The 16305-nt window shown below is 36.1% G+C and overlaps 1 protein-coding gene across 3 annotated transcripts; it reads right to left on the reverse strand.

Annotated features, from left to right (window-relative positions):
* Positions 1 to 986: 986 nt before the first annotated feature.
* On the reverse strand, positions 987 to 16305 carry LOC143460475 (uncharacterized). Of its 3 annotated transcripts, none has more exons than XM_076957972.1 (16): positions 16232 to 16305; positions 15517 to 15660; positions 10498 to 10543; positions 10011 to 10255; positions 9697 to 9800; positions 9301 to 9397; positions 7829 to 8143; positions 7459 to 7671; positions 6193 to 6307; positions 6048 to 6111; positions 5869 to 5952; positions 2977 to 3225; positions 2407 to 2658; positions 2148 to 2284; positions 1784 to 1910; positions 988 to 1648 (listed from the first exon to the last, which is right to left on the reverse strand). In XM_076957972.1, exons 4-16 carry the CDS (start codon positions 10150 to 10152, stop codon positions 1502 to 1504), a joined length of 2046 nt encoding a protein of 681 aa, XP_076814087.1. In that variant the 5' UTR covers positions 10153 to 10255; positions 10498 to 10543; positions 15517 to 15660; positions 16232 to 16305; the 3' UTR covers positions 988 to 1501. The 3 variants fall into 3 exon arrangements, with proteins under 3 accessions (XP_076814085.1, XP_076814087.1, XP_076814086.1); XM_076957971.1 differs by having other exon boundaries at positions 15517 to 15677; positions 16232 to 16297; XM_076957970.1 differs by lacking the exons at positions 15517 to 15660; positions 16232 to 16305 and adding an exon at positions 10695 to 11602 and having other exon boundaries at positions 987 to 1648.

Here is a 16305-nt window from a genome sequence, read left to right on the forward strand (position 1 = left end):
ATAACATTTACGATTTTTAAGAAAAAGATAAGATGACCATTGAGAGAATGAAAGGAATTTCAACACTTCAGTACAAAGCATGTCTTGTGGAGAATTTTATGTGTATGTGTTCATGTGCCATTAGTCCAACTTGTTGAAAAAATCAGATCTTCGGAAAAGTACAATTGGTATGAGGGAGAGTAGAGTATTATTCATAAACTGTTATACGTTCATTACTTGTAATTACTTTGGAGCGTATTTTGTAAAAATTTTGTGCTAATTTTCGTTTTCATAAATGTTACTGTATAGAAGAAAACTTGTATTGCAATGCAACATTTCTTTGCTGTTTTTGTATTGTTTCGTGTTTATCCTTCTTTCACAGAAAAAGCAATGGCGGCAATGTACTTAGGTAATATTCTAAAGTTGGTCAATGCAACTGAGGTAAATGTGTCAGGGATTGTGTATTATTTATTTATCAAATATGTTAACCCTAGTCTAGTATACAAATTCATCATGTGGACTGTGATTGCGCACTTCTGCACTAGACCCCGAATGTGTGCTTTGTTCTTCTCACCAGTTTACTACTACAGTATATCTAAATCACTTTCCGCTTTTTTTATCTGAATTAATTTTGGTCAGTAGTGAGAAAACCCCATACGGTACTAAAGAAAACGACAGTTAGATTAGTGGTCTACAACAGCACTCAGATTTACTTCATTCAAACTAGGTTGCAAGTATAACTAGTTCTAAAACTATTGAAGTATAAATTAGCTCTTTAAGCTAAATAATGATAACCTACTTATTCCGCTGATGATATTGTTTTATTGTTGTTATAAAAAGTATGCCTCCATGCCATGGGATAGTGGCAAGCGGTCTCTTATCAGCTTATGTAGTGTAGAATATAGGTGGGTTATTATAAGCAGTAAGCATTTGCAGCCTAATCTAAGAAGTAACCTACAGCTCATTTTTATTGGGTGATACTTTTGCTTTGCTGCTGAATAACTATCATACTGACAAACTTAAACGCACAACTTGAGCTAAGTAATATTTTTAGTAGGCTACTTTATGTGTTAATTTTTACTTATAGCCTATGTGTGAATAATGTGTTAACAATTTGAGGTTAACTAACTTTCACAGCACGTTAAAGATATCCACGACATGTTTCTCAGTAACTAAACATTCATAAGCGCAAAACACAACAAGCATGCTTTGGATTCATCATTGGCTACATAGCACAAAGGAAGTGGAAACTGGAAAACATAAGTTAACATACATGGAACTATGCATGTTCAAAAATGAACAGTGATAGCATATCAAATAAAAGTTTGTGAACATCATAGCATGTCAGACTTATCGAGACGAGGCACTACAAAAACGGGCATAAACATCAAATCAATGTTAGTTGAATATATTAATATCAATCTGTGGCCATAGAAAACCGCCCCTCTTCACGCCGAAAAGAGCAGTAAAGCCATGATTTTGAAAATCAAAACTACGCACGCAATTTTTGTTTTCAGTATTTTCAGAGATAAATTCGTCGTAGCTTGTCTGGTGGTGTGATGGCGTTACATTGCGGACAAAGTTTCTTAACAGCAAGAGCTCGTAGCCAGCATTTTTCGCAATGAACATGCCAACATTGGATTGACGTTACAGGATCCTTGTACGTCTCCTGCAATGGTCAGATGTGTGATAAATCGACAGATGTCTAAATATCCTTCAACATAAGTTATTGCCTAGTTGTTTGCTGAAAAACATAAAATAAATAAAACGAGACCGAAAACGGCAGGAAAAAGCCATTAGTTACCATGCAGATCATGCAACGAGTTATACGCTTTTCATTTTCAAGTTGTTCAATCTTCAAGCGAAAGGCGGATATTGTATCCACCTCCTTATTTTCTGATGTCGACAAAACTTCATGGGGGAACAGAAGTCTTAGAAAACATAACAACACTGTAAAGATGAATCTAAACAGCTATTTATCGCGAGTGGATTTCACGCTTGCTGGGTTAAGTTAAACAAACGAATAAACATCGAGAGAAATCTGAGTGGATTAGGTCTCAAGAAAGAGGCAATAAACACAACAATAGGCAAGATAAACTGCATACAAATGTATTACAAGTGCAAGAAGCAAAGATTTGTTAGTACAGAGATTGATTCAAATCGCTTACTCGGACTTTTTTGCAGAAAATGAGGAGGCGTACTCATCTTCATCACGTTTCGTGTTCGGTACAAATGGAATAAGATCTGCTTCGGAAAACTGGGCAAGGCCATATGACTGGGTGTCATCGGTGTCGACGTTTAGATACTAAAATGTAGTGTCATTTATAAAGTGCGTAAAAAAACAGAACGACCCCCAGAATGAGTAAACATGGAATAAAATATGGTTTAAGAGGTTTAGAAATTTTCATCATTGAACACCAGGAATACCGATTCTGGCCCGGGCGAGGAAGGTTTGACGACGTAAAATCCGGACGATGTCGCCAGCGCATCACTTCCAGCGAGGGCGGTTGCTCGAACGCGAGTCTGCCCACACCATTCGTATTCTGAACCAAAACTCTTGTTACTTGTCTGTTCGTCGTGTGGGCTGAGACTTCTGTTGGCATTTAAGTATCGAGGGAGCTCGTTGGTTTCAACGTCCACTTCCAAATCCTCATCTTCCATGACACGATTTGCATTTTTCTGAAACATGACACAAATTGGGACGCCATCCTAAACGCCAAGGAAAGAACATTGCCAAAAAACGATATTCATGGAATAGGTTTGAATACATAATGCAATCAAATTTGAACGAATTTGCTTGAACTAATTTTACTGTTCCAGATGGATTTTGCAAAGGGAATAAATGCGACATGCGAGAGACGTACAGTATATACCGTGTCAATAAATACCACATTGAATCTTGCTAGTGAAAGTTGAAAATTTAGGCACTTAAGGAACTGCGGTACTATTTGAAGATATGTAAAAACCTACATATTACTGTATAAACAACTTGATTACCTGTCGCAAACAGCGTCCTATGTGTTCGTGCATTTCCGAAAGCGAGCCTATTAATCTATTGCAGCAAACTGGGCAGTTGGAGGGAAGGCCTTGAAAATGCGTGGTCCAGGTGGAATTTGGCCAGACAGGATTTCTGCTTAAACCCGCGATTTCTGTTTCGGACGTTGCCAGGCTCCGCTGCGCTCTCAAACACTGGCCTACTCTGGTGTTAAGTCGCTCCACTCTATTGCTTCGCACTTTTTGATAAGTCTGTGTAAATAATTTTTGTATGCATAGTAATACATAACGAACGGTGTTAAAAAATGGCACAAATTTTGAGTAAAACGTAAAATGATAAACTTTACGGCTGTTCATTCCTATAGCTTATAATTAAATATGCCTATTGTTTTTATCTCTGATAAAGGTTTAGTACCAAGGCAATGAAAAACGTTCACATAAGTTTAGGTCTAAACGTTTAGTATCAATCGTGCAAACAAAGTTACACATTGGGTATAGTCAAGCATTAACAGTTGTCTCTTTAAACGCTCTCCGCAGGGTTGATGCCTGTCGTACCTTCTCCCTGTTGTAATAAATTTTATCTCATTTCGCAGATGTTTGCTATGAAATTCCAGCGGCGCAAATTATTATCAGCGATCATCCATCAAGAATAACAAACAAACAGGCCTCTGTTCATAGTAAAGATACTCAGAGGTCAAGCATGATACATTGATCTAGGTTTCTTTTAAATTAAGCCTGCTAATGCGCTAATAGCAGAAGCCGCAATTTTCGAGTTCCACTGTGCCATTGTTCTCCTGTCAGAATCAATAGGGGGCGACAGTGTCTGTAGCTTTATCCGGGAAAGAACGCGTTCCACTTCGACGATTTGCATCGACATCAAAACATTTGAAAACGATCAAACCAATTACCATAAATCGAAATTCAAGGAGGGCACGTGCGTTGAGACTCCAGGCGCAGACAATTGGCCTTTTGCGGTTATCGCTATTCAGCATCATTGGAAAACGAAACATTTTATCTCATTTGTCAGAACCGATAAACGTGGTTTTCTCAAAGCTTGATGCCCCTCGATTCTTTGCCAACATTAATGTTAATTTAAAAAGATCGCAAACGCTACCCTGGCGACCATCGCGTTTTAGGCGCGGATATCGGCGTAACGAGCTCGTAAATCACAGAGACAGGGTAAAGCAAATTACAGGCATGACATACGGAAAAACAAGCGGGATTCTCAGGTCGATTACTCGATCCTCTGACCTTAATTCGATTAAAGAACGAGATTGAAGATTGTTGTTAAGAAATCATTTATCTGTTGCGGTAAAAATAGCATCGATTGTAACAATTTTGAATTATTTTCAATTGACGCTAATTTTGTTACAGATAAGATTGCGCTCGAAACGTGAAATGGTAAAAGCCCAGCTGCAGAATGAATGATTATAACAACGACGCATTACTGAAAATGACGTTCGTAATTTAAAGTGGACGACAGAAAGTCACAAATGGATGTGAAAATAAAATGGAATATTGGAATTTCCAAAATTAATTAAATCTCTTTCAACAACATAACTGCTCCGCAAAAAAAAACAAATTTTTAATTTGCAACGTCAACGGATGAAACACATAATTGTTTGAAATCGTACAATAATGGACGCAGGAAAACCTCGCCCGTTTTAATCAGACCGTAAATCTTGCATAAAGCTGTCAGAATTAAAATACGTTTCATGGAATAAATGAAAAGGATCTTATTTACGATACTGTGTAAGCAAGAACGAAGCCATAAATTCCCAAACTGTCCGACGGGCCAATAGCGAAAGGGTTTCGTGCGATAAGGGGAACTTTTGTACAAGTAAATTAGTTTGCCTCGAGTGCTTGTAGTTTTGACTGAGCGGGCGCCTTCATCATGTCTTATACAAACACACCACTTTGCTTGCCAGGATTAAATGGCCATTAATAAACTGGTACCACTGAGTATTTCCCGAGTCTAGGCAAGGAACGAACAAGAAATACATGAGCGATTAATTACTCGCACCTACGTCATTTGCGCTTCGTATAAACCGAAATGGTAATGTTTGAGAACAACGCCCAGTGGCAGCTCTTAATCGCACAGCTGGAAATCTAAGAAAATCCTGATAAAAACGACATACCGTGTCATTTCTTCAAATACAAGGTAAAATACGACCAGAGACACCTCGATTGTTGCTTTCTCGTAACCACAGCAAAGCGATAACATTACAACAAATTTTCTAGCATAAATTGAATAATTGTTGAAATTGACATATCCGGGCGTTTGGACGAATGACGTGACCATAAATTGTAACAAGTTGGGAAATTTAAAAAAAATTAGTCGCCTAAAATTACAAGAAACAAACAAGCCGGAGGACGCGGTCGCTATTTTTGAAGTCGGCTGGATCAGTCAATCAAGCACGCCTTGAAGAATAACTTTATAATGCTACCTGCCGTGCTATGATAAGAAGTCGAAAATCTATTGATTTATGCCGACTCCACTTGAAGTGATCAGAGACATAACTGATAGTGTTGCTATGTATACTTTCCAGTTTCATTGTCGCCTTGACTTGATCGCGTTTATGTCAACAAACGACGCCATTTTGTCTGGTGGTTGCGCGGCAATTGCGAAGAAAAAGTGAGTTACGGCGAATGAATGTCATTACATGCAGTTTGATCGTTGTGTAAGTGTATTTTGGTGTTAAAATAATGTATCATGGTTACTGTGTATTAGTTATTCCGGTTTGAAAAACGCCAATACAAACTTGTTTCATGAAAGTCAAGAAATGCGCTTTTCCGATCAAATTATTAACTTCATTATGTCGTAACCGTTTATTGCGTGTGACCTGATATGCACAGGTAATTGATATAAGATTTAAGATAATAACGGTTTTCAACCTTTAAACGATTGGTGCGGTCTGAATCTGTCGAAACTTCAGCCAATCTTTTTCCAGTTGTCGATGTCGACGCACATAACCCGCTCTGTAATGTAACAAACATTTAGATTCGAAGGTAGATGAAAATTGTGAAAAGAATTTTGCTGTTGTATGCCATTTCTCTATCTTCATGATTCCTACCGGAAAAAAACGTGATGTACTTCTATCTGACGAATTTCTATTCACGTTTCTCCTGCGCATTTCCCTGCGTCGAACATAATACGCGATTAAATAAAATCTTAGTAAAGTAGGAAGTATTACTTCTCAATTTGTAGAATTAGTTTACCCTGGCATCCTGGCAAGTTTTTCTATTTCAAGTCTCATGTGGGCAGCAAGTTCCGATGGCCGCACGGTGACGCCACAGACTGGACAAGTGTCAGCAAAAGATCCAACACGTTTTCCTAAAACGAAAACCTTTCATGTGCTAGAGCCCGGAAACTATTAATACTTGTAATTAATCACTTTAACAATGAGATCAACACATTCAAATGATCGTTTCCAAAAACTCAGATAAACACAAAACAAACTTGAGCAATGACAATAATTTAGGAGAGGTCCAAAAAGAAGTCTTTTAAAACAAATTATCACCTGCCAAATCTGACTACGTAGACAAACGTTTATCATTTTTCGTAGTAGATATTGCTCAGTATGATGGAAAGAAAACGGAAGAGAAAAACCTAACCTGACAACAGACATCAAGCGAACCAAATTCGTTGCGTCATTATTGAACTGAAATTATAATAAGCCAGATGCCTGGGCGCGTGACACATTTTATTAGAAACTGCCACTTTGTAAGCTGTAAACTAAATAATTTTTAGGCGATGCTGTGATTTAAATCGCTGGAGACCAAGTTTCATAAAGAACAAATTACATATGATGTCGCCGTTCGATATGCTTGGCTGATCAAAGTTATGAAAAATTTGTTTTTTAACGTTTGAAAATTAACCTACCAGATTATAGTACACGTTAATTTACCCAAGAGGGGAATTTCATCTATCGAGTCCGCCCGAGTCGGTTGACCTTCGATAAGGTTTTTTTAAACTACGACTTTCGACAATAGCCATAAAGTCATAAACGAACTAACACAACGCCTACATCTGTTGAAAATTTAGATTTTACTGTAATAACTTGGACTTTATTTTTCAGTAACTACAATCTATTTAAGTCACAATATCGAATTTAAACAGACTGAGAACAGCTGTTAAATCTAGATTCTAAACCAAAAAAAAAACTTTTTAAATAGCATCCGAAACCAGCTTAATGCACTGCGAGTTTGGGACTTTCTTTCCGTTTTAAAAACAGGGACTTTTTAAGAGATCGTTTAAAAACGGTTTTGCTGCTGATTTGCGTTATATATGCCCAGCCCGAACTTTTATATTAATGAGGTTGAAAAGCGCAAAACCTTTAAAACACATCACGGCTGTTATCAAGAGATACCAAGAAATTTTTTAATATACCGCGCCGTTTATGACATTTCAAACATTATAGACATTGCATCTCTTTGATACCGGTAAATCATCTACGAAAAATACAAGATGGGTGTCAATCTTACTTCGTCTTGATCTTGGTTCATCCGAATTTGATTGGTTAGAGGAAGTACTTGAACACCTTCCACAGCCGAGAGCATTTTTCTCTGTCACATTACCAACGGCATATCCTTCACAAGATGACGCACGTGAGTCACCGTCGCGAATTCCGGTCATTGTGGATATACATTTCCGGTCAGAATCCTTTGTACGTTTGCCATTCACCTTCTGGTTTTCAGCTAACAAAGTTAAAGAAGCTTAACAAAAATTATCACGCTAACCGTTCACCATAGATTACTTCGTAGACGTACTATGCAATAAAGCGGTATAACGGTATGGCGGAATAACGTTAATTTGCAAGAAGTTAACTTGATTCATAGTCTACAAAAACAATACCAGAAAGTTCTTCATCTACAGAGGGAGATCGGTTTAATTTTTCATTTGCCGCCTTGTCGAAATCGATTTGTTTCCGGACGAAAAAAGCGGAGCGTCCCAAGCCATTGTCTGTTACGGGCATATTTGCACTATTAGCTGGAAAAGATGTACCAAGTGGATTTGATTCCTGACTCATACGAGACGATAGAAACTTATTTTCTTCTCCGAACGGAGAAAAATCCTTGGAAATTTCCGGAGAGAAGTCAGGATAACGAAATCGATAGAGCAGTTGTTGCCAAGCAGAGTGAACTGGTGAAGCGTTCAGCGCCGGAAAACCTTTTAATACAAGATTGTTACTTACCATCTTTAAAACAAAGTGATAAGTATGTCAAAATACAGGAGTTTAAAACAAACAGTGGGATATTGTCACTGTAAATAAACGTCACGCCTCTTCTTTAATTGTGTTTAGTGAGAAATGGAAATGTTAGATATTAAAAAATGCACTTATTCATTCAATAGTGTTATGGTACTGCTTTTATTCAACAGTGTTTGCTTTTCAGTAGAAATACTACCATGAAGGGCTGACAATGGACGGCTAACTTCAAGGTTATCATAAACGCGTTAGGTGTAAATTAAAATATCGTTATAAAGGTAGCACTACAAAAGTGACATTGTTTGCACCTTTATCTTGTATCTCGCTTTTATGGTCAAATTTGATTGATTGCCTTAACAACCGTAAAATTTTCGAAAAATTCTCGATATAAAGATGCTTTTATTTTTAAAGTGCGACTTCACGTCAAGCACAGGCTAGTCGAATAAAGTTCATTGAAAGTCGATTAACCATGAAATAAGCGAGAACTAGGATAAAGGCAGAGCAATTCCTAACGATCGAAGAATGTCCAAATCAGCTGCATTATCAGTAACGCACAAACGAAAGAAAAGAAAGCCCCGATAATAACCGGAAAAAATGTTTGCAGGTGATTGTGTCGAAACTTTCATCGCGCGTGATTGTTTTGACGAATAATATGGTAGGAAGTGATGAAAAATAAATATGGCTTTTAAAATCTGTTTTTTCAACGGTCATTTCTAAAAATATTGGGAAAGACGTTTCAGTGGTTATTTTGTCGTTTACCATAACTTGCACCAATGTCCATGCATGGATATGGTATAAGGAAAACGTCTTATTATTTTATTCCCATCTTCACCAATCTTAACCGATTTGTTGCAGAAATTGTTATTTTAAGTAAGATTTCATGTTATCTGGTAATGTAAGTTACAAGAGAATGATATACAGTAAAAACTTTAAACGACACATATATACCTTAACTTAACCGTGGTTATTAGAAAAACACCAACACGAAGTTTCGTTTGAAAAATTGACTGACAAAAGACAATAATTAATATTCACAGAAAATATCCGATATACTGATACATAACAAAAGTGAATATATTCTTATCTAACAATGTAGTCTTTGAAAATTGTGTTGCCATACCTCCGTACTGCAGTATAGCATTCTGTTGAGCTTGCGAAGAATTTATTCCGCCAGTAAACGCGGTTGATGATTTTTCAGTCAACGATTCAACATCGAACTAAAACATCACTTTAATGTTATTTACACGGTTATGCAATTTATTATAGTTTCAGAATATAGGATGTCGATGGTGTTATCTCAAATTCACACCAATGAATTCATTAAATATCGAGAAGAAAGAAATTCCACTGTTGCAGCCTGCAAGGCAGTGAAGCGTCCTGTATACGCAATTTACTTGGCTTGTTAGATATATTACTTTCAACTTTGCGTGATGGCTTCTGGTACATGTTCATGCCGTTATTAGGTACATTTTTAATGGGCTATTCTTGGTACACCCTTACACAAATATTTATTGACCTGTTGGCGGCTTTTCTTCGAAGGAGGATCGTCCGATTTTGAGAGTTCGTGAGATAAATTGCCTTTCAAAGACAAACGTTTTTTCAACGACTGTTTCTGAAAGTCTAGAAATGAAAAATCATTTGTTTGAAAGTGATAACGATATATCGCGAGACTAAATTAGAATAAACGCCAGTAAAATCTAGAATTACCAAACCACATAACATTTAATTACTATACTTCACAAATGCACACCAAACTATTAAATACTTAAACTTAGCAAAGAGGTAGCTAATTATATAACCTGCATTGTGCAAAAATCGCTACGAACTCACTTTGTAAGAGTTGAGACGAAAAACTTTTACCAACGCAACCCGAGGCTGCGAGTGCCACCAAAGCGGCTGCCGAAGATGATTGGGAAATCGGGTTCGACGGGTGGGCGTAGCCAAGATTGGGCTGTTCGCTTCCCGTGACCATAGGGTAAAAGTGCGCGATAAAAGGATGTGGCGCTGGCGGAACGGAAGCAGTTGCAGTTGGATGAGGTTGTTGTGTGATATGAGATGATGGGTTGTCAAGAAATCTACACAAAATGCTAATAAATTATACCTATCAAATTTATATTAAGCAAAAACATCGGAAATTTTATAAACAACGTTCATGTGTGACCTCGGATTACTTTATATTCCCATGTGATGTTTACAAAAGAAACTGTAAATACCAAAAGTTTTGTTAACATTTCTTAAATTTCCGCTGTCGTTTGGACGGCACATATACTTCACCAAAAGGAGTGTGTTATATCCGGCAAACGCTTTAATACTGTACCTTAAATCTGCTTGATAACGGTCAAACCCCGGAAATTTGTTGAAACCTGAAAAAAAATTATCAGTAAAGTCCAAGCACAATTATCTATCTACTGATATATGTTAAAACTTGTTCAGCAAAACACGCTGCTTAACATCTAAAGCTACTAATCGGAGTAAAATTTGAGATTACTGTATATATAATCTTGACTATATTACCTGCCATATGAAACAACAAACTTGTCAATTAACAATTAAATCTACGTCAAAAAATGACGATAAGCGAACGGTCTCAATACAGACAGAAAATCTAACTCCGCTCAGATTCGTGAAATCTTTTTGACAAAAATTTTTTGAAAAGCATGTAGAGTCTTAAAAGTCCCTTCTGTTAGTAATCGTCTGACTACGCCTGTGTTGTGAGTTTACTTGGAATATGGCCCTTCAAAACTGTATTGACTCGGGTGTCGCCTTTTTTCCTTGTCCCTCATTTCTAGTCGTGAATACGAGAAGACCGAAGTAAAAAGCAAACAATTTGTATTTGCAACTGATCGTTATAAGAATCTCTCACATACTATAATCACAGGGTCATGCTTAGCAGCAATCTGGTCAGTGTTCGGTAATTACAAAAACCCAAAACTGTAAAATTGAAATTTCCGAGTGATTTTTCGGTTATATTGTGATGAAGGCCTTTATTACGGTAGATTTAATCAAACTTATACACCGTGAAGTGCCTCAAAATGGTTGGCTTACCGATATATATTTTGATTACTTTCTACTCCCTTATAAACAAACATCGCCACTAGAAAGGTCACATCTCCGAACTCGAAATTTATTTGTTCCTACATACCTATTCAGGTTTAGAGATTTAAATTCGACAAATAAAGATCTGGAGTAATATAATATCGTAGTTTTATGCCTAAGAAAATGAAAAATTATGAAAATCTGTTTCTTAGAATTATAGAGCTGCAAAGCAAACAATTTTGTAGTAAAACAGTGTCGTCGGTGCGTTCGATATTAATCTTCGGTTCGGATGAAAACATACAAGGTGTGAGCTTTTGATGTGTGCCACAAATGTAGGCCTACAACAACAACAACAACAAATACGAATTTTATGGCAAATTTCTCAAGCGCAACGTAGAGGTAATATTGTACCGAGTACCATTGCACCACAGTTGCTTACCAATGTAGCAGGCTGTTTAAAGCGTACTATAGCGTAAAGGATGTCGTCATTCCTTAAACAGCTTTTGCTTTCAAGTGTTGGTATAATTTTTGTAGTTTGAAACAAAACGTCTGCTTGTCAGTCACAGTTAAAATTGCTTTCTTTTAACTGCATCTACTAACGCTACCTCCGCTTGTAATGAAGTTATTTCTGAATGTTCTATTTTCCTGCTTCATTTCTATAAACCAGCCACAAACAATTTGGGAGTTTTCTTTCATGCAGTCGTCAAGTTGTGGCCTCCTATCCTTTAATTGGAAGATATTTTAAGCGATTAAAACGTGAAAATAAAATGGACATTACCAATCAAACCGAAGCATGAAATTCATAAAAATTGTCAAATACCGTATCATTTTAGCTATAATATATAATCGTTGGTAAATAGTAATGGTTTTACTGTTTAACTGCTCGCAAAGGTTTTCCCAATCATAATAAAATTACAAAATATATCAATCAATGAATGAGTAAATAAATTAAATTAAAAATATTTACAACGGATGTCATCTCTAGTATAGGACACATCTTTCAGAATACTTTTTTGCATCAACACAACCAAACAGAGAAGAAACATTCTAAGATCACGAAAAATCTCGCCAATTTCGCTGCATAGAAACCATGTTTAGTGTTTCCTATTTTCTTATAATTTTTCAGTTAATGTAGCATTTATAGCACCGAGGTGTAGTGATTTATAACAGTAAAGTAAACAGTGGAAACTTTAAATACAACAAAATGATTTCTTTCTTTTCATTATTTTTACCAAGGGTCATTCGAGAGTTAACCTAGTTTTGTATGAACATAGTTGCCTTTGCTATCATTACCAAATAGGATTTTTTGGGCTGACTACCGTATATACAGGCGTATAAGCTCCTTTTTTTGACAAAAATATTGGGCCAAAAAACGAGAGGGGCCTTATACGCCCGACCAAAAATCTAGATAAACAGACCGCATGTGACCATCTCTAAACAACAAAGTTAAGGAATTTTACAAGCAAAGTGATTGTTCAAGTCTGTTTGGCTAGAAGTGTTTTTTGGCTGACATTCAACGTCCGTTATTAACGCCGTTGCATTCGTAGCCTACTTTTGTGTTAGGTTTTACTACTTCGCGAATACTGATGAAAGGCATTGCAACTGCACCATGTGACATCAATGTCTTTATACGAAAAGATTAAGATGAACGTTATGGTTACCATTGACACTTTGAAGTGTCTCACTTTGTTGATTGGTTGTCCATGTTTCAAAACGATCGCTTAAATATAAACAATGCTTTGGCGGGAAGGCGGTTAAACGTTTCACCAGACAAAGCGTCTCAGCTGTGACATGTACAGATTCGCCAGACTAAAGAGATCACACTGCGCAGTATAACGACTTACGACGGTTAAATTACCACGTCTTCAAAAGCGAAATAAGACAGACGAAATAAGACCAGTTGCGTTAATTCGTTATTTGACACACGGTTATCTCGTTCGCGTTTATCATTTTAGTTATAATACTACCTGTGCCAGCACAATTCAATTAACCTGCGAATTGGACCGTGGCCTGCAATTGATTGGCAGGCGGTGGATTCACGAGCAAAAGCTCAATTAATTATCTTTAGCGATCGCACACTTTTGCTTCGGTGTCAGCAGGAAAAAACACTTGCCTATTAAAATCGTCTTTGTTTTCATTATCAATTAGCAAAGAAAAAGGATGAGTAAAATAAGAAATATCTTAAACTTTTTCTGTTGCGATTATTGTCAAACGCAAGCATTTCCTACCACATGGAACCTTTTTGCAGCGATAACAAATGAGAAGGTAAATGCACACAATTTGGGTGCCGTCCAAGTAGTAGTGAACAGTCGTCTTCTTTAAGACGCATAAAGTTTTTCGCATGGGAAAAACGCCAGGTATACTTAAAAACATATTTTTAGCTTGAAAACCTGGGAGAGGGCTTATACGCTCCTATATACGGCAGTTTATTTTACTACTGCTGCAACATAGTTGGAAAACAGCATTAAATGCAGTAGAATACTATTATTCTTTCAAATTTTATGTACAAATGAGCAGAATGGTATAAATTAAGAGATTAAAACAAATTTGCAAATGCATAGCAAATTTCTTTACTTATTTGTAGTTCACAAACACAATCAGCAAAATATAACACCACTTAAAACCAAACACATTGTTCTTATGTTCTAACAATTGAAACTTAAGCGGGCATGATACAATTACTGTATCAAGCCAAACAGACTACCAACTTGAAAAGTGGTTTAAAACCTTAGTTGATGATAAAAGTTATTAATTTTATTTTACATTTTTGCAAGAAAAATTATTTTGTAGTTGTATTAATGCAATGCCAGTTGCTTCCGAAACAGTAAATTCTGCAAGGTGATAACTAAAATGAAAAGTTCATTAAATATGAAAAATAAAACATGTACTGGTATTTATCTTGAAGGTATTAAAGACAACATTTTTTGCTTAATACTATTTACAAAAATGTTTTGTTTGCTCACACAAAATTTATTATGAAGTGTAATTTGAGGATATGTTATGTTGTTAGTTAGGTAATATTTCATTTGCAATTGATCAGTCTGATGTGTTTGTGTATCACATCATCAATTTTTCACATACATGTAATTGAATGCAATTTACAGGTGAAATCTTATGTAGGTGTAAAGATTTAGCAACTACAAAAACTACCTTTACGACTCATCAGTAACCTGTATGAAAAACTTTTATTGGAACTCTAAGACTTTTGTAAAACACATCATTATTGGTCAAGTAAACCCAAGACCAAGAGACAAAACCTACAAAAAATGTTGAACTGGTTAACACATATTAACACAATTTATTGGCTTATGTCACACATCCCCTCAACAGTTTATTGCCATAAAATTTTATTTCAGGGCTTTCAGGAGTCGAATACAGAGTTAAAGTCGCACAGTTGAAAAAGTTTTGCATCAGTTGAGTTAGAGTCTGTGATGCCTTAATTCTGACTCTAACAAATTCTAGACTACTTTGTAAATTTGTAATTCTAACATACTAGGAAAACAATATAATAACTAGTGTCGATGGCTGAAAAGTCAACGTTATTTGATGTCTCCTACAGCTGCAGAGGTTTAGACATAGCTCTACCATTTTTACAATGATAAAAAACTTGATTATTACATATAGAGAATTTAGAGTTATGGCACCAAAAAAGAGGAGTCGGAGCTGAAAGTGTTTGGTATCAACCCCACAGCCTTGAATCTATTCTAAAGAAGTCCCTCCAAAGTAATTTCAAGGCAGTACTTAAAATATTTATGACAAGGATGTACAATTTTTTCATGCGTTTGATAACTATGCCACGCCAGAAATTTCTAGCACAGGTGGAGTATACAACTTTCTATGCAGAATTTGTAAGCAGATCAAATATTAAGCACCAAAGCATGCTTTGTAAGGACTCTGAGGAAATATTTAGTTCAATACAACTATCAACCAACCAGCGCAAGACTTCTATGATATCGGGATCTTAAAAGATCTTATACACTTAAAACTAAAATCCTATAACAAACACCAAAGACCATGAAAATCAACATATGTAAACTAGTAATATTTTTGGAATAAAATGCCCAGACAAAACCAGATTGAAAATTTGCCCATTTTAAGAAAAACTTCTCTGCACAACAAGCTTATGTGCATACACCATATATATTGCTCAAAAAGGCAAAAATGATATACTGGATTCAACAAGTAAAAAGAGAAATATATAATCAGTGCGTTGTGATTAAATTTAATCTTAAACGAGTGATAAAGCTTTCCACAAGCCTGTTAACTTCTAAACATTTTCAAAATTTTACCATAAACTTACTTGATTGTTAAGCTATTGTACAATTACTTGAGTTCAGATGGCTCTGATCAAGAAAGGCCAGGCTGGAAAGCATGACATTTTTTGACAAGATCTCGGGTGTGCAGAACGGCCCAAATATCGAGGGTGCTGTTGCCATGCTTTCCACTTTAACAGAAAGGTAACTTTAAATAAAATAAATTTAGATAACCACAGAAAATTTTTTTGTAATGGCGCAAAATAGATAATGACTTTTTATTTTCTTGTATAAGTTACTTTGCAAATGTTCCAATCTCTACAGAATGCATTTTCAACAAAATCTTAGGCGCACAAAATGTCAAATTGCACCCTCACAAGCTTTCAGGTGAGGGTTTTGAAACTTCAACACTATAATAAATTTCTGTACCGCCTGTCTGCTATATAACCAGGTAAAAACTTTTAAAACTGAAACTGTGTCCATGATTGACTAAATGCATATAAAATTCATTTAAGTTATACATAATTGTGCACATTACTGCACCTGAGAAGGTATTATTGAACCTCATAAAAACCACTCTTAAGTGCACCCTTGCTAGAGTCTGCAGACCGGCAATGGAGACAACTTAGATAAGATACTCAAGTTCACTTGTCAAATTGTGCTGTTACAGTACTGTACGTTTCAGTGTGCTCAGTACTATAGCATTTCCGCAGATGTTACACATTTTTAGAAATATAATACTTACAAAACTATGTGGCCTACCTTTTAGCTTTTTTACCGGCAAAATGGAGAAGTTCTTGGCAAATTCTCTTGACAGGCAACTTGGCTGATAATTT

This window comes from Clavelina lepadiformis, chromosome 5 (assembly GCF_947623445.1).
Source record: "Clavelina lepadiformis chromosome 5, kaClaLepa1.1, whole genome shotgun sequence".
NCBI classification, from domain to species: Eukaryota; Metazoa; Chordata; class Ascidiacea; order Aplousobranchia; family Clavelinidae; genus Clavelina; species Clavelina lepadiformis.